At 37.5% G+C, this 16,675-nt stretch overlaps 1 protein-coding gene across 1 annotated transcript in view; it reads right to left on the reverse strand.

Annotated features, from left to right (window-relative positions):
* Nucleotides 1-16,675, reverse strand: part of CCDC192 (coiled-coil domain containing 192) — a 193,605-nt gene that overhangs the window by 127,604 nt on the left and 49,326 nt on the right. Inside the window, 2 exon segments of the mRNA XM_087862334.1 lie at nt 7,541-7,597; nt 8,481-8,612. Of these exon segments, the coding sequence (XP_087718460.1) occupies nt 7,541-7,597; nt 8,481-8,612 (189 nt within the window).

The following is a 16,675-nucleotide window of genomic DNA, read 5'->3' on the forward strand; positions in this document are numbered from 1 at the left end:
AGTGGTTCCCACAGTAATTTATTGTGCTTTGAATTTCTAGGCAAAAGAAAAAAAAAAGATAAGTTTAATAAGATACCGATGGAGTTTCAAAGTTTTATTTTGAATATCGCCTCATCAGTATGCTAGAAATTAGCTATTTCGCCACATCTTACTGGGCCACATCTGCTTGATGGCTCACAGTCCAGAGAGCACTGATTCTAAGTTATGAGCATCCTGCTGGTGCGAAGTGAGAACTCAGACCCTCTGCCCTTCCAAGCCCGCAGAGAAGTTTGGTAGTAACACTTGTCAATAGGATTTGAAAGTCTCTGTTATGCTTCTCTGATTTTTAACCTCTCCAGCTCAAGCATTTGGATGAACCATGGAATAACCACATACAGGATTCAAATGAGGGACCACATAGTCATCCAGTCCAGACAAACTAACCAAAGAGGGTGGGATTCAGAGAGGGTTGACTGTAATATAATCAACTAATGTGATAAAAATATTTCTGAGATTTATCCCACATGCAACTATGTTGTGTTCATTAATAATCATTGTGGAATTTTCCATTGTGATTAACATGTCTGGCTCTGAAAGAAAGGCCCATAGGGCAAGAATTTCCCCATTCCTCGTTGGGTTCAGGTAGGGCTCCATGAGATCCTACCACCAAAGTCTTTCAGGGTAATTAACAACCATGAGGTCTGTACAATACAATACAGCTAAAAGATCATAAAAATGAATTTATTAACACACTGGTTTATGTGTGTTGGCATATATATTCAGCAAAAATTCTGAATTAAACATGAAATTTTAAAAGTGAAATCAAACTTATACAACAGGGATCCTGGAGTAAATATACCTACATTCAAGTCTTTGCTTTGCTACCTACTAACTGTTTGCTGTGAGCAGGCTTCTTACTGTCTCAGACTCTCACTTTTTTCATCTGATAGAGGAGTAGTAATACCTGCCTCACAGGATCGTTGTGAAAAATAAATGACATAATGTGGGTGGGAGCATTTAGGAAACTATAAATCATTATATGACTCTAAGGTGTTATTCATTACTGTCACTTTATCTTAGATTTAGTCATGACAAGCTTCGGGAATGAAGTGATACTTTTTGAGTATGTAAAAGTATGGGATTTGGATGGGAAGAGTACGGAGATTGTTCCTGTTTGGCTCATCAGTTGAACAAACTTTTCCAGCGTGCCATGATCCCAGCTTGCTGTACTAAGAATCAGGCCTGGATATGTTTCCCAGAGGCAGGAGCACAAGGACAGAGAAGCTGGCCCCCAACAGCAAGGTGCTGGTCAGGGGCTATGATTCTGGTGAAAACAGAGGGTCCAGGCTGAAAGTGGTAGGGGTTTTATTGGACATTGCAGCACTTCTCAGACATTAGCCATCATCAAAATCACCTGGAAGGTTTTAAAAACACATATTGCTGGATTTCACTCCCAGTGTTTTAGATTTGGGAGGTATGAGATGAGGCCTCAAGATTTGCATTTCAAACAAGTCCCAATGACTCTGATGCTTCTAGTCCAGGAGCCACTCTTCGAGAACTACTTGGACAGTGAAAGAATTGCAACTCCTCACCTCTAAAAACCCAGTCTGATTCTGACTAGTTTAAAGAAAAAGGGAATTTACTTCAAGGTAATGAGAATTGTTCGATGGTTGCTAAAATGCACAGGAAGCGGATTCAGAAACAGACAGGAACTACAGCAGTTCTGGTCCCAGCAGCACAAACCCCTTCATCATGCTGCCTGGACTTCAATGGTAGGAGGTATCACTTCCAAGTGTTCTTCCTCTCTTGCTTCACCTGAATTAATATTCAGAATCTAATTGGCTTAGAGGATGTGCCCACTCCTCAGCTACTATGTGATAGGGTACTTTGAGTTACAGACCCTCCAAGACTGTGCATGCTGGAAGGGACGTAACTGAAAAGGACATCGGGTACTATTGCCAAAGATGTTAATGGATGCTTTTATAGCAAAAAACAATAACAACAAAAACACTCCATGTCTTCTATCGTAGTAGGAAAAGACCAATTAACAGAGGGCCTGGAGTTCTAGGGGAGAGGAGTTTGCACTTGATCTAAACTGAGGGTTCCTGTAGATTCTTAGAAGGCAGCTGATAGCTTCTTTAGAAGAGGAAAGGAAGAAGTGAAATCAACTCTTCCGGGAAAATTCTGTCTTGGGTACCCAAGGTGGGCCTTCCCATGCCCTGTTTTCCTGATTCCAAGCTTCAAGACTATTGCTTCCAGGTTTAAGTATGTCCTCAGAAACTCTATCGAAGTCAGAAACTTCTAATTTGAAAGAAATACTCATCTATCCTACAGCTTGAAACATGCTATACAATTCATCGGAATTGTTCCTTCTTCTAGATATTCTTAACTTTTTTACTTTATTAGAAATATTTCAAGCATACAAGACAGTGTAGAGGCTAACATAGTACTTGAGTATCTGCCTCCCACTTAACCATTATTTGATGAAATAATCTCATCAAATATTACAGAATTTTTGGCCATGGTGAGGTCTCGGGGGTAGCTAAATCAAGAGATGGGCTGGCCCTTGAGATGGAAGTGAGGCAGGGAGGAAAATCTCTGGGTTACTGCAAGTAATCAGTTCATCAACTACAGAGTGGATAGACAGGACTAAATACCTATACCCCCAAATTCTAAAAATAGTGAAGCAACGAATTCAACACTTTGGAAGGCATTAATTTTAAAAGGATATTTTTCTTTAAGGTACCTAGTCCTGACTCAAATTGCCCTGACATGAACAATTACCTTCGAGCAATTATAAACATTTGCTTCAAATATTTGTTTAATCCTGTGTAGATCTCTAAGTAGATAAGTAATCATGTGGGAAAGATTGATAAAAACGCCTCGGGCAGGATAGCCCTGTGGGTGGCTCGAATGGGTATCCATGTGTGCACTTATGACCCTTTGTAATCTTTGAAAAGTATAAGCTGTGACTACATAAAGTTAATGAGATGAGATTTTAAGCTTCCAAATAATAGTAGTGACAACTCAGTCTGAAATTTTTAGGCTTCTGTCTTCTCTCCATTTTATAGCTATCAACTTAATTATACAAAAATATAATTCAACTATTGGGTTTCAGACAAGTGAACTCTGAATAAAAGGAAGCCACAAGGTTGTTCATTTTCACGTTAAGATCATAATTTCCTTTGGATGTTCTTCTTTCTTCTTTTGAAGTAGGGGTTTTCCAGAACTGTATTTTCTTTTGCTGCTACTTTTTCCTTCTATTTCCGTTCTAAGACATCATTACCTTTTGTCCGTTCCATCTTACACCTTGAAAGTATTATATTCTGATTATGGTAACACCTTATGTAACTGTCATTTTTAAGAAATAAAATTTAAAGTAGGCTCCTATAAATACCAGAGTAACTTTATTTTTAATTTAGCTATTTTAATAATTCATTTCAATGAAATCTCAACAAGGTATTGAGCTAGACCCTGTGAGAGGCATAAAGATAAACAGACTTGCTCCCTGTTCGCCATGAGCTCACAGTCTTGGGGAAGAGCTAGTTCACATCACATAACTCTTTTGTGGGTCATACCATGACAAGTGACAAAAGACAGGTGTAGAGATGTGCTATGAAAGTACCGAAGAAAGAGATTACTTCTGGTTGGATGGTCAGGAGAAACTTCCTGGAAGGAACAATTTTGATGAAGAATGGGAAAAATCTGGCATTCTTCATCAGAATTGTTGGTGGGGACTGCTATTCCAGGTTGAAAGAAACCATAAGCATAATCTCTAGGGCAGGAATGCATGGTATTCTTAGGAGTCACAGATGTATGATACAGAGGAGTCAGGAAAAGGGGTCAGAGCCTCATTTTCAGTGTGATGAATGCCATGGTCAGGAGGTTGGACTTTATTCTGGAGAAGTGGGCAACCACTGTCTTACTCTAGGCATTGGAACAGAGGAAATGACATGATCGGAGTAAAATTCATTTCAGTTTAGCAAATATATTGAGTGACTGTAATGTGCCTAGCCCTGTACTTGGAGTAATAGATAAAGAAACACGTTCTTGATGTTGCCCTCAATGACCTTTGAGTCTAGTAAGGGACAGATATATGAACAGATAGTGTCAATAAAAAGTAGTATTTTGAGCTAAAATAGATGTACGTACAGGAGGTTATGGGAGTCCATAGAAAGTAATCTGGGGGCTAAGGAAGAGGTTGGTCCCTGATATAAGTCTTGCAAGAAGAGTAAGAATTACTTGGATAAAGAGCAGAGGGAAGGATAGTCCAGATCAAGAGAACACAGAGACAAACTCACAGGGCATCAACTGGCATGGAATGTATGAAGAAAGACAGGAGTGCCATTTTATTAGCTTATTCAGTGGGAGGCAGGGACGGGATAGGGAAAGAAGAGAGAGCTAAGGGGTTAGGAATGGTCCTTTGGAAACCTCTTTCAGGGCAGGGGCAGGGAAGCCAGAAGACTACTACACGGTCACATCCTACAGTAGTGTGACATTTAGGAGGCATGGCCCAAACAGGAATTCCAAACTTTACACATGACACCCAAACATTTAGGGGGATTCAAGTATATACTGCCCAACAAGTCCTATTAATACTCTGTTACTTCTTAATATTAAGCATCCCCAGAACTCCCAGGAGCCTTCCAGTGAGGGTCCCATTGCAGTAGGTTTTATCCTCCCTTTGAGTGTTTGACTCTGTTTGGTTTTCTGCCCCCACCTCGCATCTTCACACATGAGTTTTACTCTTTCTCTCCTCTGCAAACAGAACTTGATGGTGTGAGAGCACCAGGACTACATTGTGATTTGGGTTGTGGGGGACAGCGGGAGCTTCTGAACTTGAATATTAATATTTTGGGGCTAGTAACAATAAGAGTTAGGGATATGGCAAGGAGTTAGGAATATGGCAGTATGGTGGGATAGAAGACAACAAAGTGAGATAACTTTTAGAAACATACTCACAGGCTGACAACTAACTGAATATGGGATAGAGGCAGAGAGAGGTAGGATTTTAATACTGCTTGGTAGTTTGGTTGTAGAATAAATAACAGCAGTGTGATATTATTCACTATGTTGGGGATCCCAAAAGAGGGACGTATTTAAAAGACAGGATTAGAAGATGATAAATTTGACCTTGTGAATGCTGAGGCTAGGGTGTCAGCAAGATATTCAAGTCATATTTAGCAAGCATAATGCTTTAATTTGATGCAATATGCTAGCAGCTTCCAAACATTTGTGCACTCATGGTCAAACACCCTTGGAAAACAACATACTATGATCCTTTCCTGGAGATTGATTATACACTGATAAATCCTGCTGTAACTAAACACATCTAACTTAACTTCATTTCCAATGCCCCTCCCATTTTTTTTCCCAGAATACCTACTAACATCATTTGGAAGGTTATTTTCAAGGAACCATGTTTTAAGAAATTATCATTACAGCCCTAAGGAACTGTAATTAGGGGATGATGAAGATCGAAAGAATTTGATGGGGGCGGAAGGGGTTGTTTATTTGCATGGAAGTGAGAGTTGCAGCATCATGTACTGATGAATCACTCAGAGTGATAGAGAGCGAAGGAAGTTTGCAGAAAGAACCTCTGTAAACGCCGTTTGATACCTGAAATGGCATGTAGAGAATACAATTTGGAGAAGCAGCAAATTGCAGTAGCAAAAGTATGGGTAGAATTGACATGTGTGACAAGTGAACTAATTTCTGAAATTGTTTTCCTACCTAAAAATAATGCCCACCTTGTTGGGTTGTATTGAGATTTAAAATAGAAAATATAAGAAGCTCCTACCACATAGTAGACACAGAATTTACTCTCAATAAACACTATTATTAATATTTTCATTTAAATCTTCTTGATGAGTTGAAGCAAAGCTTTCATGATCACACTGCTATATTAAAACCTGAGCTTTGAGCAGTTACATAGTAGAAATCTCTGTTGTGGATATCAGTACCCTAATACAAGAAAGCAGTCCCAGTTCAGCCTGGGCCAGGAACAGCATGGTGCAGGAATAGAATCCACAGCAGCTAGGCAATGGAAGAAGACACCACCAGAATTTCCTGAAGACATCTGTGACTATGTTTTTGTTTGTTTGTTCTATCTGCTTTGCATGAAGAGATGCTGGAAGCTAATATCAGAACCTTAGTGAACAATCTTCTCTCCTTAAAAAATTCTGAGCCAAACGCACCCTGGGCAAATGGCTGTAGGTATCAATCTGGCATGAGGAGACATCCTCTGACAATAGTTATTATTAGGTACCCTCAGGGGCATACTGGGGTGGGACTGGAGGGAGGCATCTGCAACAGAAAACTGAGCTAATGAGATATACTGCTGTCTGAATATGTCACCATGTCGCAGATGCAGGCCTTAATCATTTTTGCTCTTGGTCAATTGGGCATACAAGGCCAAAAGAAATTCTGAAGTCAGAGCTAGAAGCTCTGCTAACTGCCACAACAGATTAGCTTTTCTCTATCTTCCCCTCACCCCCACAAAAGTCAATTACCATGATTTATCCAGATTAGCTTATTTCAAATATCAAAGGGATGGTGACCGAATTTGTTATTTTTGCAGTGATTTCTGTGGGACTTCTGGACTGCAGACCCCTCAGGTCTCAGATGATCTTTGTTGTTATCTACATTGGCCATTTAACATGACTGGCTAAGGTTCTTAATCAAGAAGTCATCCCCCAACACCCAATGTATGGATAGAGGAAATCATTGAAAGGAAGGTGAGCAAGTCTTCGAGGAAACTTGTAAGGTATCAGGGTTGTTCAGATCCTTGGGAAGGGACAGAGGCAGGGTGACAACTGGTTCATGTGTGTGAACACACAAGGATCTTGTGGCAGGAGATGCTCATTAGTTGTTCTCTGAGTGAAGAGAGGCTAAAATGCCAATGAAATATGCCCTAGAATTTCATAGGGTCTCTCTCAGGGGAGTACTTGCAGGGAAAATGAACAGTTCTGTATCTTTCATGGTCACTTGCCTAAGAATCACAAGACTAGGGCAGAATGAATATACATAATACAGTGCTACTTGAAATGTGGTCCAAAATTGGCAGCATCAGCATCACCTGACTCTAGCATCATCTAGAAGTAAAATTCTCAGGTCATACCCTGGGCATGCAGAACTCAGAATCTCCAGGCAATTTGTTTTTTAAAGTTTTCCGAGTAATTCTTGAAACACTGAAGTTTAAGCAGCACTGTTCCAGGCCTATATTTGCTGTGCCAGTCATTTGCACTTCCATTCACTCATTACACTAGCCTGGTTTCCTTGTCTTTCTACCCTTAGTTTCTTGTTCTCTTATCCTGATGGTCCCTGATTAGACCATGTGGTTATAGATAACACATCAGTTTTATAATTTTTACCATCAGCATAAATCAGAATTCTACTTAGGGAAAGCAACTTTGTAGAGGCAGTAAAAATACTGATTCTTAGCCTTGTGATTTGGTGTGCAGCAGAGAGACAATAGTTACAACTTCTGAAAAATGACTGTTCATTCCCAGGATAACCATGATATAAATTCAGGTATTAAAAAAAGGAGAGAAACACTTACATGGGCTGTAAGTTGCTCTTGGGAAGATTTCACTTCAGCTTGTAATTTCTCAATGCACTGAAAAGGAGAAAAGTTTAGAAACAAAGAGTATAACTCTTCCTTTTACATATTCAAAGGATTCCAGATATAAATAGATACTAGTTCTCAAATCCTGTGAATCGCAGCACTGTCTCAGCTAGATGCTTTGGAAATTGTCATTGAGAAATTCTTGCTCCTATCCCTACCTTTCATCCAATCTATTGAAGAGCCCAACAACAAAGAACACAAATATGTTAAGATTTTAGGAAATGAGTGGGAAAATAATGTTTGCTTGATGTACTGAAGGTAATGCTGACCTACTTTGTATTATATATATATACCTATATATAGGATCAAATGGGTTTGTACCTGCCTTTGGAACACATGGATATGTTTTTGTGTGAATGAAAAAAAATACACATTACACACACACACACACACACACACACACACACACACCAAAGGCAGATACAAACCCATTTGAGTTGAACAAGAAAAAAATTTATATAAATGCCCAGAGATTCCGAGATTATTAAATTCTTATAATTGATTAAAGCACATGACAAATTTTCCGATCCCCTTATCTTACTACATAGAAACTATTCCTTGATTAAATTCAACCTTAAAAGCAAGGAAACATTTGTGTAGTTAACACCACTTACAAAACAAGTAGAATATTCAGCTAATATGGTTCAAAAGGATCCATATCAAACAAACTTTTCAAATATCACTAACAAAATTAATTTTTGTATGTGAATATTTATCAGGGAATACAATTATATTTAGCAAATACAAATATTATTTGCCATCTTGAACTTAAATATGAACTTCCAACCCAGCCAGAAAGGACTGCAGAATTGTCAGTTCATGTAAGTTTAGGTAGCTTTTTAAGAGAAAGATTATTTTTTCTTCTACAACATACCTGGTCTTTTGCAAGAATCATCTTTTTGTATGGTTCCCCACTGTCTTCCTTATAGTCCAGAGTCTCTAGTTTTTCCTCCAGCCAGGAAACTTGCTCAAGCAGTTTTGATTTTGTTCCTTCAGAGACTGCAAGCTAAAGACATTTCTTATAAGGGCATGCAAGCACAGTGATTTTTTTTTTAGAGCTTCTTTTAAAAGTCTAATTTATAAATATTTTGCCTACCACCGATATCTATTGAACATGAAAATGCCTTCTGGAATATTCCTCATAGCTGACAAAGATTAGTATAGAGAGATAAGGAAATAATGTTGACTTTATTTTTATTTATAAAGATCTTTCTGGACAAGAAATGTGACTTACATAGTTAAGAGCAGCCAGAGCGGTGTCTAGTACAACAAGCTCAACACTCATCTTTCTTATGTTTTAAGACTGTACTTTATTTGTACAGCTGAAATCTGAATTGTGGTTTATATATTGTTCTTGGAACTTAACTGTTGGGGGACTACAGTTCTTTAGAAAGTGTAGGAATTCTGACTCCTTTGTATGTTTACCATATAAGCAGCTGAAGGAAAATGCAGGAATTTTAAGTTAAAGTCTGATCGAAGGCAGAGCTATGCTAAACCATAACCAGAAAATGTCTACAGATGACAGTCTTTGTTTTACTGTTTGTAGATTCCTCTTGAGAAAAGGGTAGTTTGATGGTGCCTCATTCCTTCATTCCCTTGGAGAGCCCCTGGACTAGCATTTCCTTTCATTCAGACAGCTTATTGTGCATTTTCTCTATAGCTCAGCAACAATTCTGAAAGAGTCTCTGGAAACGGACACACACCTTGTATTCATTCCAGTTCCCAGTGTGTCCTTGGAGGCATGCATTATCTTTAAGTATCTCTTTCATATTATTCCAAGTGTTATTGTGAAGCATACTGTCTCACCGTGAAAAGTACAGCAAGTTTTTAAAGACAATTTACCAAATGGGGAAGCAGAAGCATGAAGAGATTGGTCTCCACGGAAACAAGGTGGGCACATCATATATATATATGCTGGCATCGATCCAAATCCACTCATCCTCACAATCATTCACTTAACAATTATTTGTTTGGTTCGCACTCTCCACAGCCATTGCGTTATGCACTGGACATTCCAAAAGTGCAATGTGGAGGGCCAGAGGAGACACATAGGTCATGAGCTGTTGGCTACGCCTTTCGGCTCTCAGTGACATGGGAGACCTGTGGCATTCCTCATGGACAGTGACACATTTAACTCTTCAGTACATGATGGTTTGGAGGTGTAGCCTGGTTTTTCTAGGCACCCCTTTATTAGACTTCTGTAGACTATACCCACGGTATAGTCTAACTGCTAAACATAGACTCTTGAGTCACACCCTTGGGGTAAACATCTCACTATCTGTGGGATTTAGGCAAGTTTCTCAGTCTCTCTGGGCTTGATTTTCCAATCTGTAAATGGGAATGGGGATGAAAAGAATAGTACTTACCTCACAGGTTTGTTTTGACGATTATATGAGTTTATGCAAGAGAGATACTTAGAATAATGCTTGAAGCATGTCCTGTACTTAGTACCTATTAATGTTATACTTTCTTCTACCTCCTCTAGATTACGATAAGTATTGATCAGGATTTTATTCAAACATTTGTTATTTATCAAGTTATAAAACAAAGTATCAGAAGACATCACAGCATTTTTGAGCTGGTTACCCTAAACTCGTATTGTATTCAGTTCACTTACTTCCTACAAACACTCTAGTTTTGGGGGAAAAGGCCTCTCTAGATTTGGCAATATTTTCTCTCAAAGTTTTTCTCAGGCTGGCCTATTTTGTTCCCATATCCCATATCTGACCTGTCATTGATCCAGTCACCATTTGATTGTCTTTCTTTTAAATCTACCTTCTATTGTTTTCAGGCTTTTATTCATTCATTCAACAGATATTCATTTATTCACTCATTTGTTAAACATGTTGAGCACTTATTATATGTAAAACTTTATAGGTAAAACATGAGTGATATTGCTTACACGCTCAAAAAATTCACACTTTACCCTAAAAGGCAGACAACTGTAGAACTATTGCATAATATAAAAGTATATAGGTGAATAGTAATAATGACATTCGTAATTTACTGGGTACTAACTATATATCAAGGGCTCTGCAGAACCTTTTGTTTTCACTTTTATTTATCTCAATTTCACTTAATACCCATTTTGCAGATAAGGGAATTCAGTAAGTTCAGTAAAGTTGCATAACTTGCCCAAGGACATAGCAAGTAAGTGTTGGAACCCAAGGTTTCAGCAGTGGACATTGGGTCGGATTCCCTAAACCCAGGTTTGTCCCCAGCTCCTAAAGTGGGGCCTGAGAATCATGAAAATCCTATCCTCCTTGCTGCTGATTGATTTAGGAATCAAGGCCTAAACCAATTAGAGTCTGACTTTTCTTTGGTCACAGTTATTGTATGAGGAGAAGTGATCTAATTTGGACTCATCACACTGCACAGGAGGAATTTTGATGATTTGGAGACGCAATCTCTCTCACCTACCAGATTTGAATGCTACTATAGTCATCCTATAAACATCCAGGAAACCAGTATATGATGAAGCAACACTTTGAATGGAAGAGTAGACGACAATATTGAAATGTTTTATCAAATAATCTTGAAGCATGTCCTACCTTGGACTCACACAGAGTGAGCTAATAAGTTTCCTTATTGTTTAGAAATTGAATTTTCTGCTATCTTGACATAAGTTACCTTAGTCCATTGCTCAAAACTCTATAAGGAGTTTCATTTTTATTTCTTTGTGAATTATCACCATTTTAAAGAATGAGAAACTAGATGCTTTTAGGAGTGAATTAGCTTGCCCACAGCTAATAAGAAGAGGTTGTATTTGGATCTATATTGGTCTGCCTCCAACTCTGGGTTCTGTATTATATCCAAACCCCAACTCTAAGGCTGCTTGCACAGATGAAGCCTATGATCGCCCCCACTAACCACGTGACCCTCAGCATTCTTCTTCAGCATGTTTACCTATTTACCTGAAAGAGATTTATTTTCTTTTATTTTAAGACCTGAGAACTCTGTCCTAACATCTTGCTTGTCTTTTTATAGACATCAACACCATCTTTTTTTCCTTTCCTTTTCTAAAGGGCCTCTGTCTGAATATGCCTTTGACTCAGATATATTTACTACAGGCTTATCTTTACTTTAAGAAACCTTGACTTGGAGTTAAGAGATCTATGTTTTAGTCTCAACCCTACAATTCACTGACACTGGGACCTTGGTACCCATAATAGGATTTTACATCTACTTTGCACTATTTTTATAGGGTATTTCTCCAGTCATATGTGTTCAAACTAGATTGTAATTCCCCAGAAGGATGAATGGAGAATTCTGTCAAAACTTATAAGACACAGTCAAATTGGCCAGGAACAATCTTTGCTAAGACCATTCCATTTACTAACTTTTTAAACTTAATTTTCATATGTATGTATCATCACCTCACAACAGCAGGATAAAGGGATCTTATTTTTTCTTCTACATATGGATACACTGAGGGCAAGAACTAATAATTTCTTATTGCATTCCATTTTATAATGATGAAACTGTTTATCGGCATAAGATAATTTTCTCTGCGTTGTCTTTGAAAATAGCCCATCAAATAAGACTGATACTCCAAAAAGATAGAAAAGAGATGGGAGGAAAATGAAATAGAGTTCTTTTTTTAAAATTTAAGCACTGCCTGAAAGATTGTGTTCTATTGCTGAATCACAAGATGTTAGTTGCCATTTTGAATTCACTCCATTGTTTTGATGGAGGTTTTAGGACTTTTTAAAGTCTAATTTTCAATTCAGGAAGGCTATAGGAATGCTGCCTAAATTCAAATTCAAATTATGACATAGAAAAAAAGTCATCAAAGTAAGTAAGAGGAAATCCAAGGTAGCCCTGCAAGATATCATAATTGAATTTTGAAACTCTGGGGACCTTGGGTATTGCTTCTTTTTTGTTGCTTTCTTTTCTTTTTTCATAAGAACCACTTGGTTTTACAGAATAATTGATTTGGGGAGCATAGAGACAAGTTTAGTCCAATTACTGTCAGTATCTGCTTACATAAAGAGAATAGAAATACACCTCTTCTTTAAATGACCAATTTTCATGTATCCTTCTTTAAATGAGTAATTAGCCACTTTTGCTGAAACAGGTTCACATGGTATTGGAATGCTAATGTTCTACTTCCGACTCTTTTTGACATATACCTTTCCCTTCTGCCTGTGGTTTTAACAAGTTTGGAGGGAAGAGATAACTTAAAAAGTATGAATAATATTTGTCTTAAGAATTATGTAAAACAAAGAGGCAAATTCTATATTATACCTTTGAGGCTATGTAAATCCACTAAAAAAAATCAACTTCTAATATTTATCCCAATGTTCCATAAAAGAGCATTATAAAAGTATTATAATACAGTTAAAAGTGAAAGAAAGGTAAATTTTATCCGTTGTACAATTTATTGACAGAGTCAATAAAGAGTACTGATATATTTTAGGACTGTATTCAAGATAGTGGTTAAAACAAAACGACTTGGGCTTCACAGAAGATGGCAGAGCGGGAAGCTCCAGGAATAGGTCCTTCCACTTAAATAACTATTAAGCTGGCAAGACCTGTCAGACCAACCATTTCAGAACTCTGGAATCTAGTAGAACACCTGCAACATCCAGGAAAGTGCTGGGTTCAAGGAAATCTCTGTCAGGTCACCTTGCTAACTGCAGAGATAATGGAACAGGAGACTTTGATGACCACACATGAGAAGAAATACAATCTTTGAAATATTAATTTGGAAAGTAACTAAACAAAAATACACCTGCAGTCCTCAACAAGCAACAACAGCAATTCTTGGGGAAAGGTCAGGGGAGAATCTGACTTCCAGAAGTACCACACTGCAGTATTCAAAATGTCTAGTTCTCAACTAAAAATTACAAAGCTTACAAAGTAAAGTATGGTGCATTTACCAAAAAACAATACAAAACAAAAAACCCCACAGAACACACAAAAAGTCCTTGATTAAAACTGCAGCTGAAGAAACTCAGACATTGGACTTTTGGACTTACTGGAGAAATACTTTAAATGTACTATGTTAAATATGCTCAAAGAGCTGAAAGAAACCATGGAGGGGGGAAGTAAAGGAAATCAGAAGAATGACTTATGAGCAGATAGAAGATAGAAATAAAGAAATAGAAATTATAAAAAGAAACCAAGTAGAAATTCTGAAGTTGAAAGGCAAAATAGTTAAAATGAAAAATTCACTAGAACAGTTTAAGAGGAGATAGAAGCAGGCACATGAAAGAATCAGCAAACTTGAAGGTAGAGCAACTGAAATTTCCTGGTCTGAGGAGCAAAAAGAAAAAAAAATGAAGAGAAACGAATGGACCTAAAGGACCTATGGGACACTACAAGTCATACTGATATACACATTATAGGGGCAAATAACTAAAAAAGATACAAAAAACCCAAACTGAATCAAAATGGTATATTAGGAAAAATTAATCACAAAAGAAGGCAGCATTGGAGGAATTTAGGAACAAAAAGATGTAAGATTTATAGAAAACAAATAGCAAAGTGGCAGGAGTACGTACTTCATTATCAGTAGTACTTTAAAAGTAAATGGTTTAGGGGCACCTGGGTGTCTCAGTTGGTTGAGTGTCCTACTCTTTCTTTTGGCTCAGGTCATGATCCCCAAGTTGGGCTCTATGCTCACCATGGAGCCTGCTTGTCCCTCTCCCTCTATTCTTCACCCTGCTCTCTCTCTCTCAAATAAATAACATCTTTAAAAAAATAAATAAAAGTAAATGGTTTAGATTCACCAATTAAAAGATGGAGACTCATGGGATGGATAAAAAACATGATCCAACTATATGCTGCTTACAAGAGACTAACTTGGAAAAATAGACTTGAAGAACCAAATAGGTGGAAAGTGAAAAGATGAAAAAAATATTCCATGGAAATAGCCAGAAGAGAGCTGGGGTGATAGACAAAATAGATGCTAAGTCAAAATTAGTACCAGTTACAAGGAAGGGAATTATATACTGATAGAAGTGTCAATTCATCAAAATTATAAACATATGTACACCAAACAATAGACCCCTCCAATATATGAAAAAACCATTGACAAAATTTAAGGGAGAAATAGTGGCAATTAAAGTAATAGAATAGTTAGGGATTTCAATACCCCACTCTTAATAACGGATAGAACATCTAGACAAAAGATCAGTAAGAAAATGTACTTGAACAACACTTCAAGCTAACTAGACCTAACAGACATATATAGGACAAATCAGCCAAAATCAGCAGAATACACATTCTTCCCAAGTGCACTTGGAATATTCTCCAGAATAGACCATATGTTAGACCTAATGTTAAAAGGATTGAAATGATACAAAGTACTTTCTCCAACCAGAATGGATTGAAGCTAGAAATCAATAACAAGAGGAAAACTGGAAACTTTGAAAATGAATGGAAATAAACAACACATTCTTTTATTATTATTATTAACATATAATGTATTATTTGTTTCAGAGGTACAGATCTATGATTCATCAGTCTTACACAACACACAGCACTCACCACAATGCATACCCTCCCCAGTGACCATCACCCAGCCTCCCCATCCCCCCACCCCCCTCCCCTCCAGCAACCCTCGGTTTGTTTCCTGAGATTAAGTTTGTCTCTTATGGTTTCTCTTCTTCTCTGGTTTCCTCTTATTTCATTTTTCTTCTCTTCCCCTATGATCCTCTGCCTTGTTTCTTAAATTCCATATATCAGTGAGATCATGTGATGATTGTCTTTCTCTGATTGACTTATTTCGCTTAGCATAATACCCTCTAGTTTGATCCAAGTCATTGCAAATGGCAAGATTTAATTTTTTTGATAGCTGTGTAATATTCCATTGTATATATATACCACATCTTCTTTATCCATTCATCTGTCAATGGACATCTGGGCTCTTTCCACAGTTTGGCTATTGTGGACATTGCTGCTATAAACATTGGGGTGCAGGTGCCCCTTTGGATCACTACATTTCTATCTTTGGGGTAAATACCCAAAGAATAAGTGAGTCAAAGAAGAAATCACAAGGGAAATTACAAAGCACTTAGACACAAATGAAAAGAAAAACACAATATGTCAAAATTTAAGGGATGCAGCAAAGGCAGTACCAGAAGAAAATTTATAGCTGAAAATACCTACATTTAGAAGAAATGTCAAACCAACAACTTAACTCCACACCTTGAAGAAAAAGAACAGACTAAACCCAAAGCCAGTAGAGGGATCAAATGATAAAGACTAGGCGGAGATAAACAAAATAGAGAATTGAAAAACAATAGAATTGAAACCAAAAGTTGGTTCTTGGAAATCATCCTAAAGTTGACAAATCTTTAGCTATATTGACTCTTTCTTTAAGATTTTTAAATTTATTTTGCTTATTTATTTGACAAAGAGCACAAGCAAGGGGAGCAACAGGCAGAAGGAGAGGGAGAAGCAGGCTCCCCGCTGACCAGGGAGCCCATTGTGGGACTCGATCCCAGGACGCTGGGATCATGACCTGAGCCAAAGGCAGATGCTTAACCAACTGAGCCACCCAGGCACTATAATGACTTTTTGAAAAAGAGAGAAAAGACAAAAATAACGGAAGAGAGAAGTAAAAGTAGGGACATTTTTATCAACCTTCTAGAAATTAAAAAGACTAAGAGAGAATACTATGAGCAGTTGGATGCCAACAAATTAGATTATCTAGATGAAATAGGAACATTCTTAGAAATACACAAATTAGCGAAACTGAGTGAAGGAAAAGCAGGAAATCTCAATTGATGTACAAGAGAGTGAATCGGTCTAACAAATATAAGGAAAAACTTATTGAGAAAATGCAGTCATGAATATAGCTTGTTGTGCAACTACAGTTTAACTGCAGATTTTTAGCCCAGGGTGTATTTCCTTGGAACTTTTCAAGATGTCATACATTTGATTTCCTTCCTATTTTGTTATTGACATGTGACTTTATAAATCTACTTTTGTAACTTTGGTTAATAAGTGTACGAATAAAATTGGAAATGTTTCCTAATTCAAAAAAAAAAAAAGAAAAAATGTTCAATAGCATTGCATTGTTCAATGCAAGTCAAAACTACAATGAGATTCCACTTCACA

The sequence above is a fragment of the Ursus americanus genome, chromosome 5, assembly GCF_024610735.1.
Source record: "Ursus americanus isolate L20-20 chromosome 5, mUrsAme1.1.p, whole genome shotgun sequence".
Lineage (NCBI taxonomy): Eukaryota > Metazoa > Chordata > Mammalia > Carnivora > Ursidae > Ursus > Ursus americanus.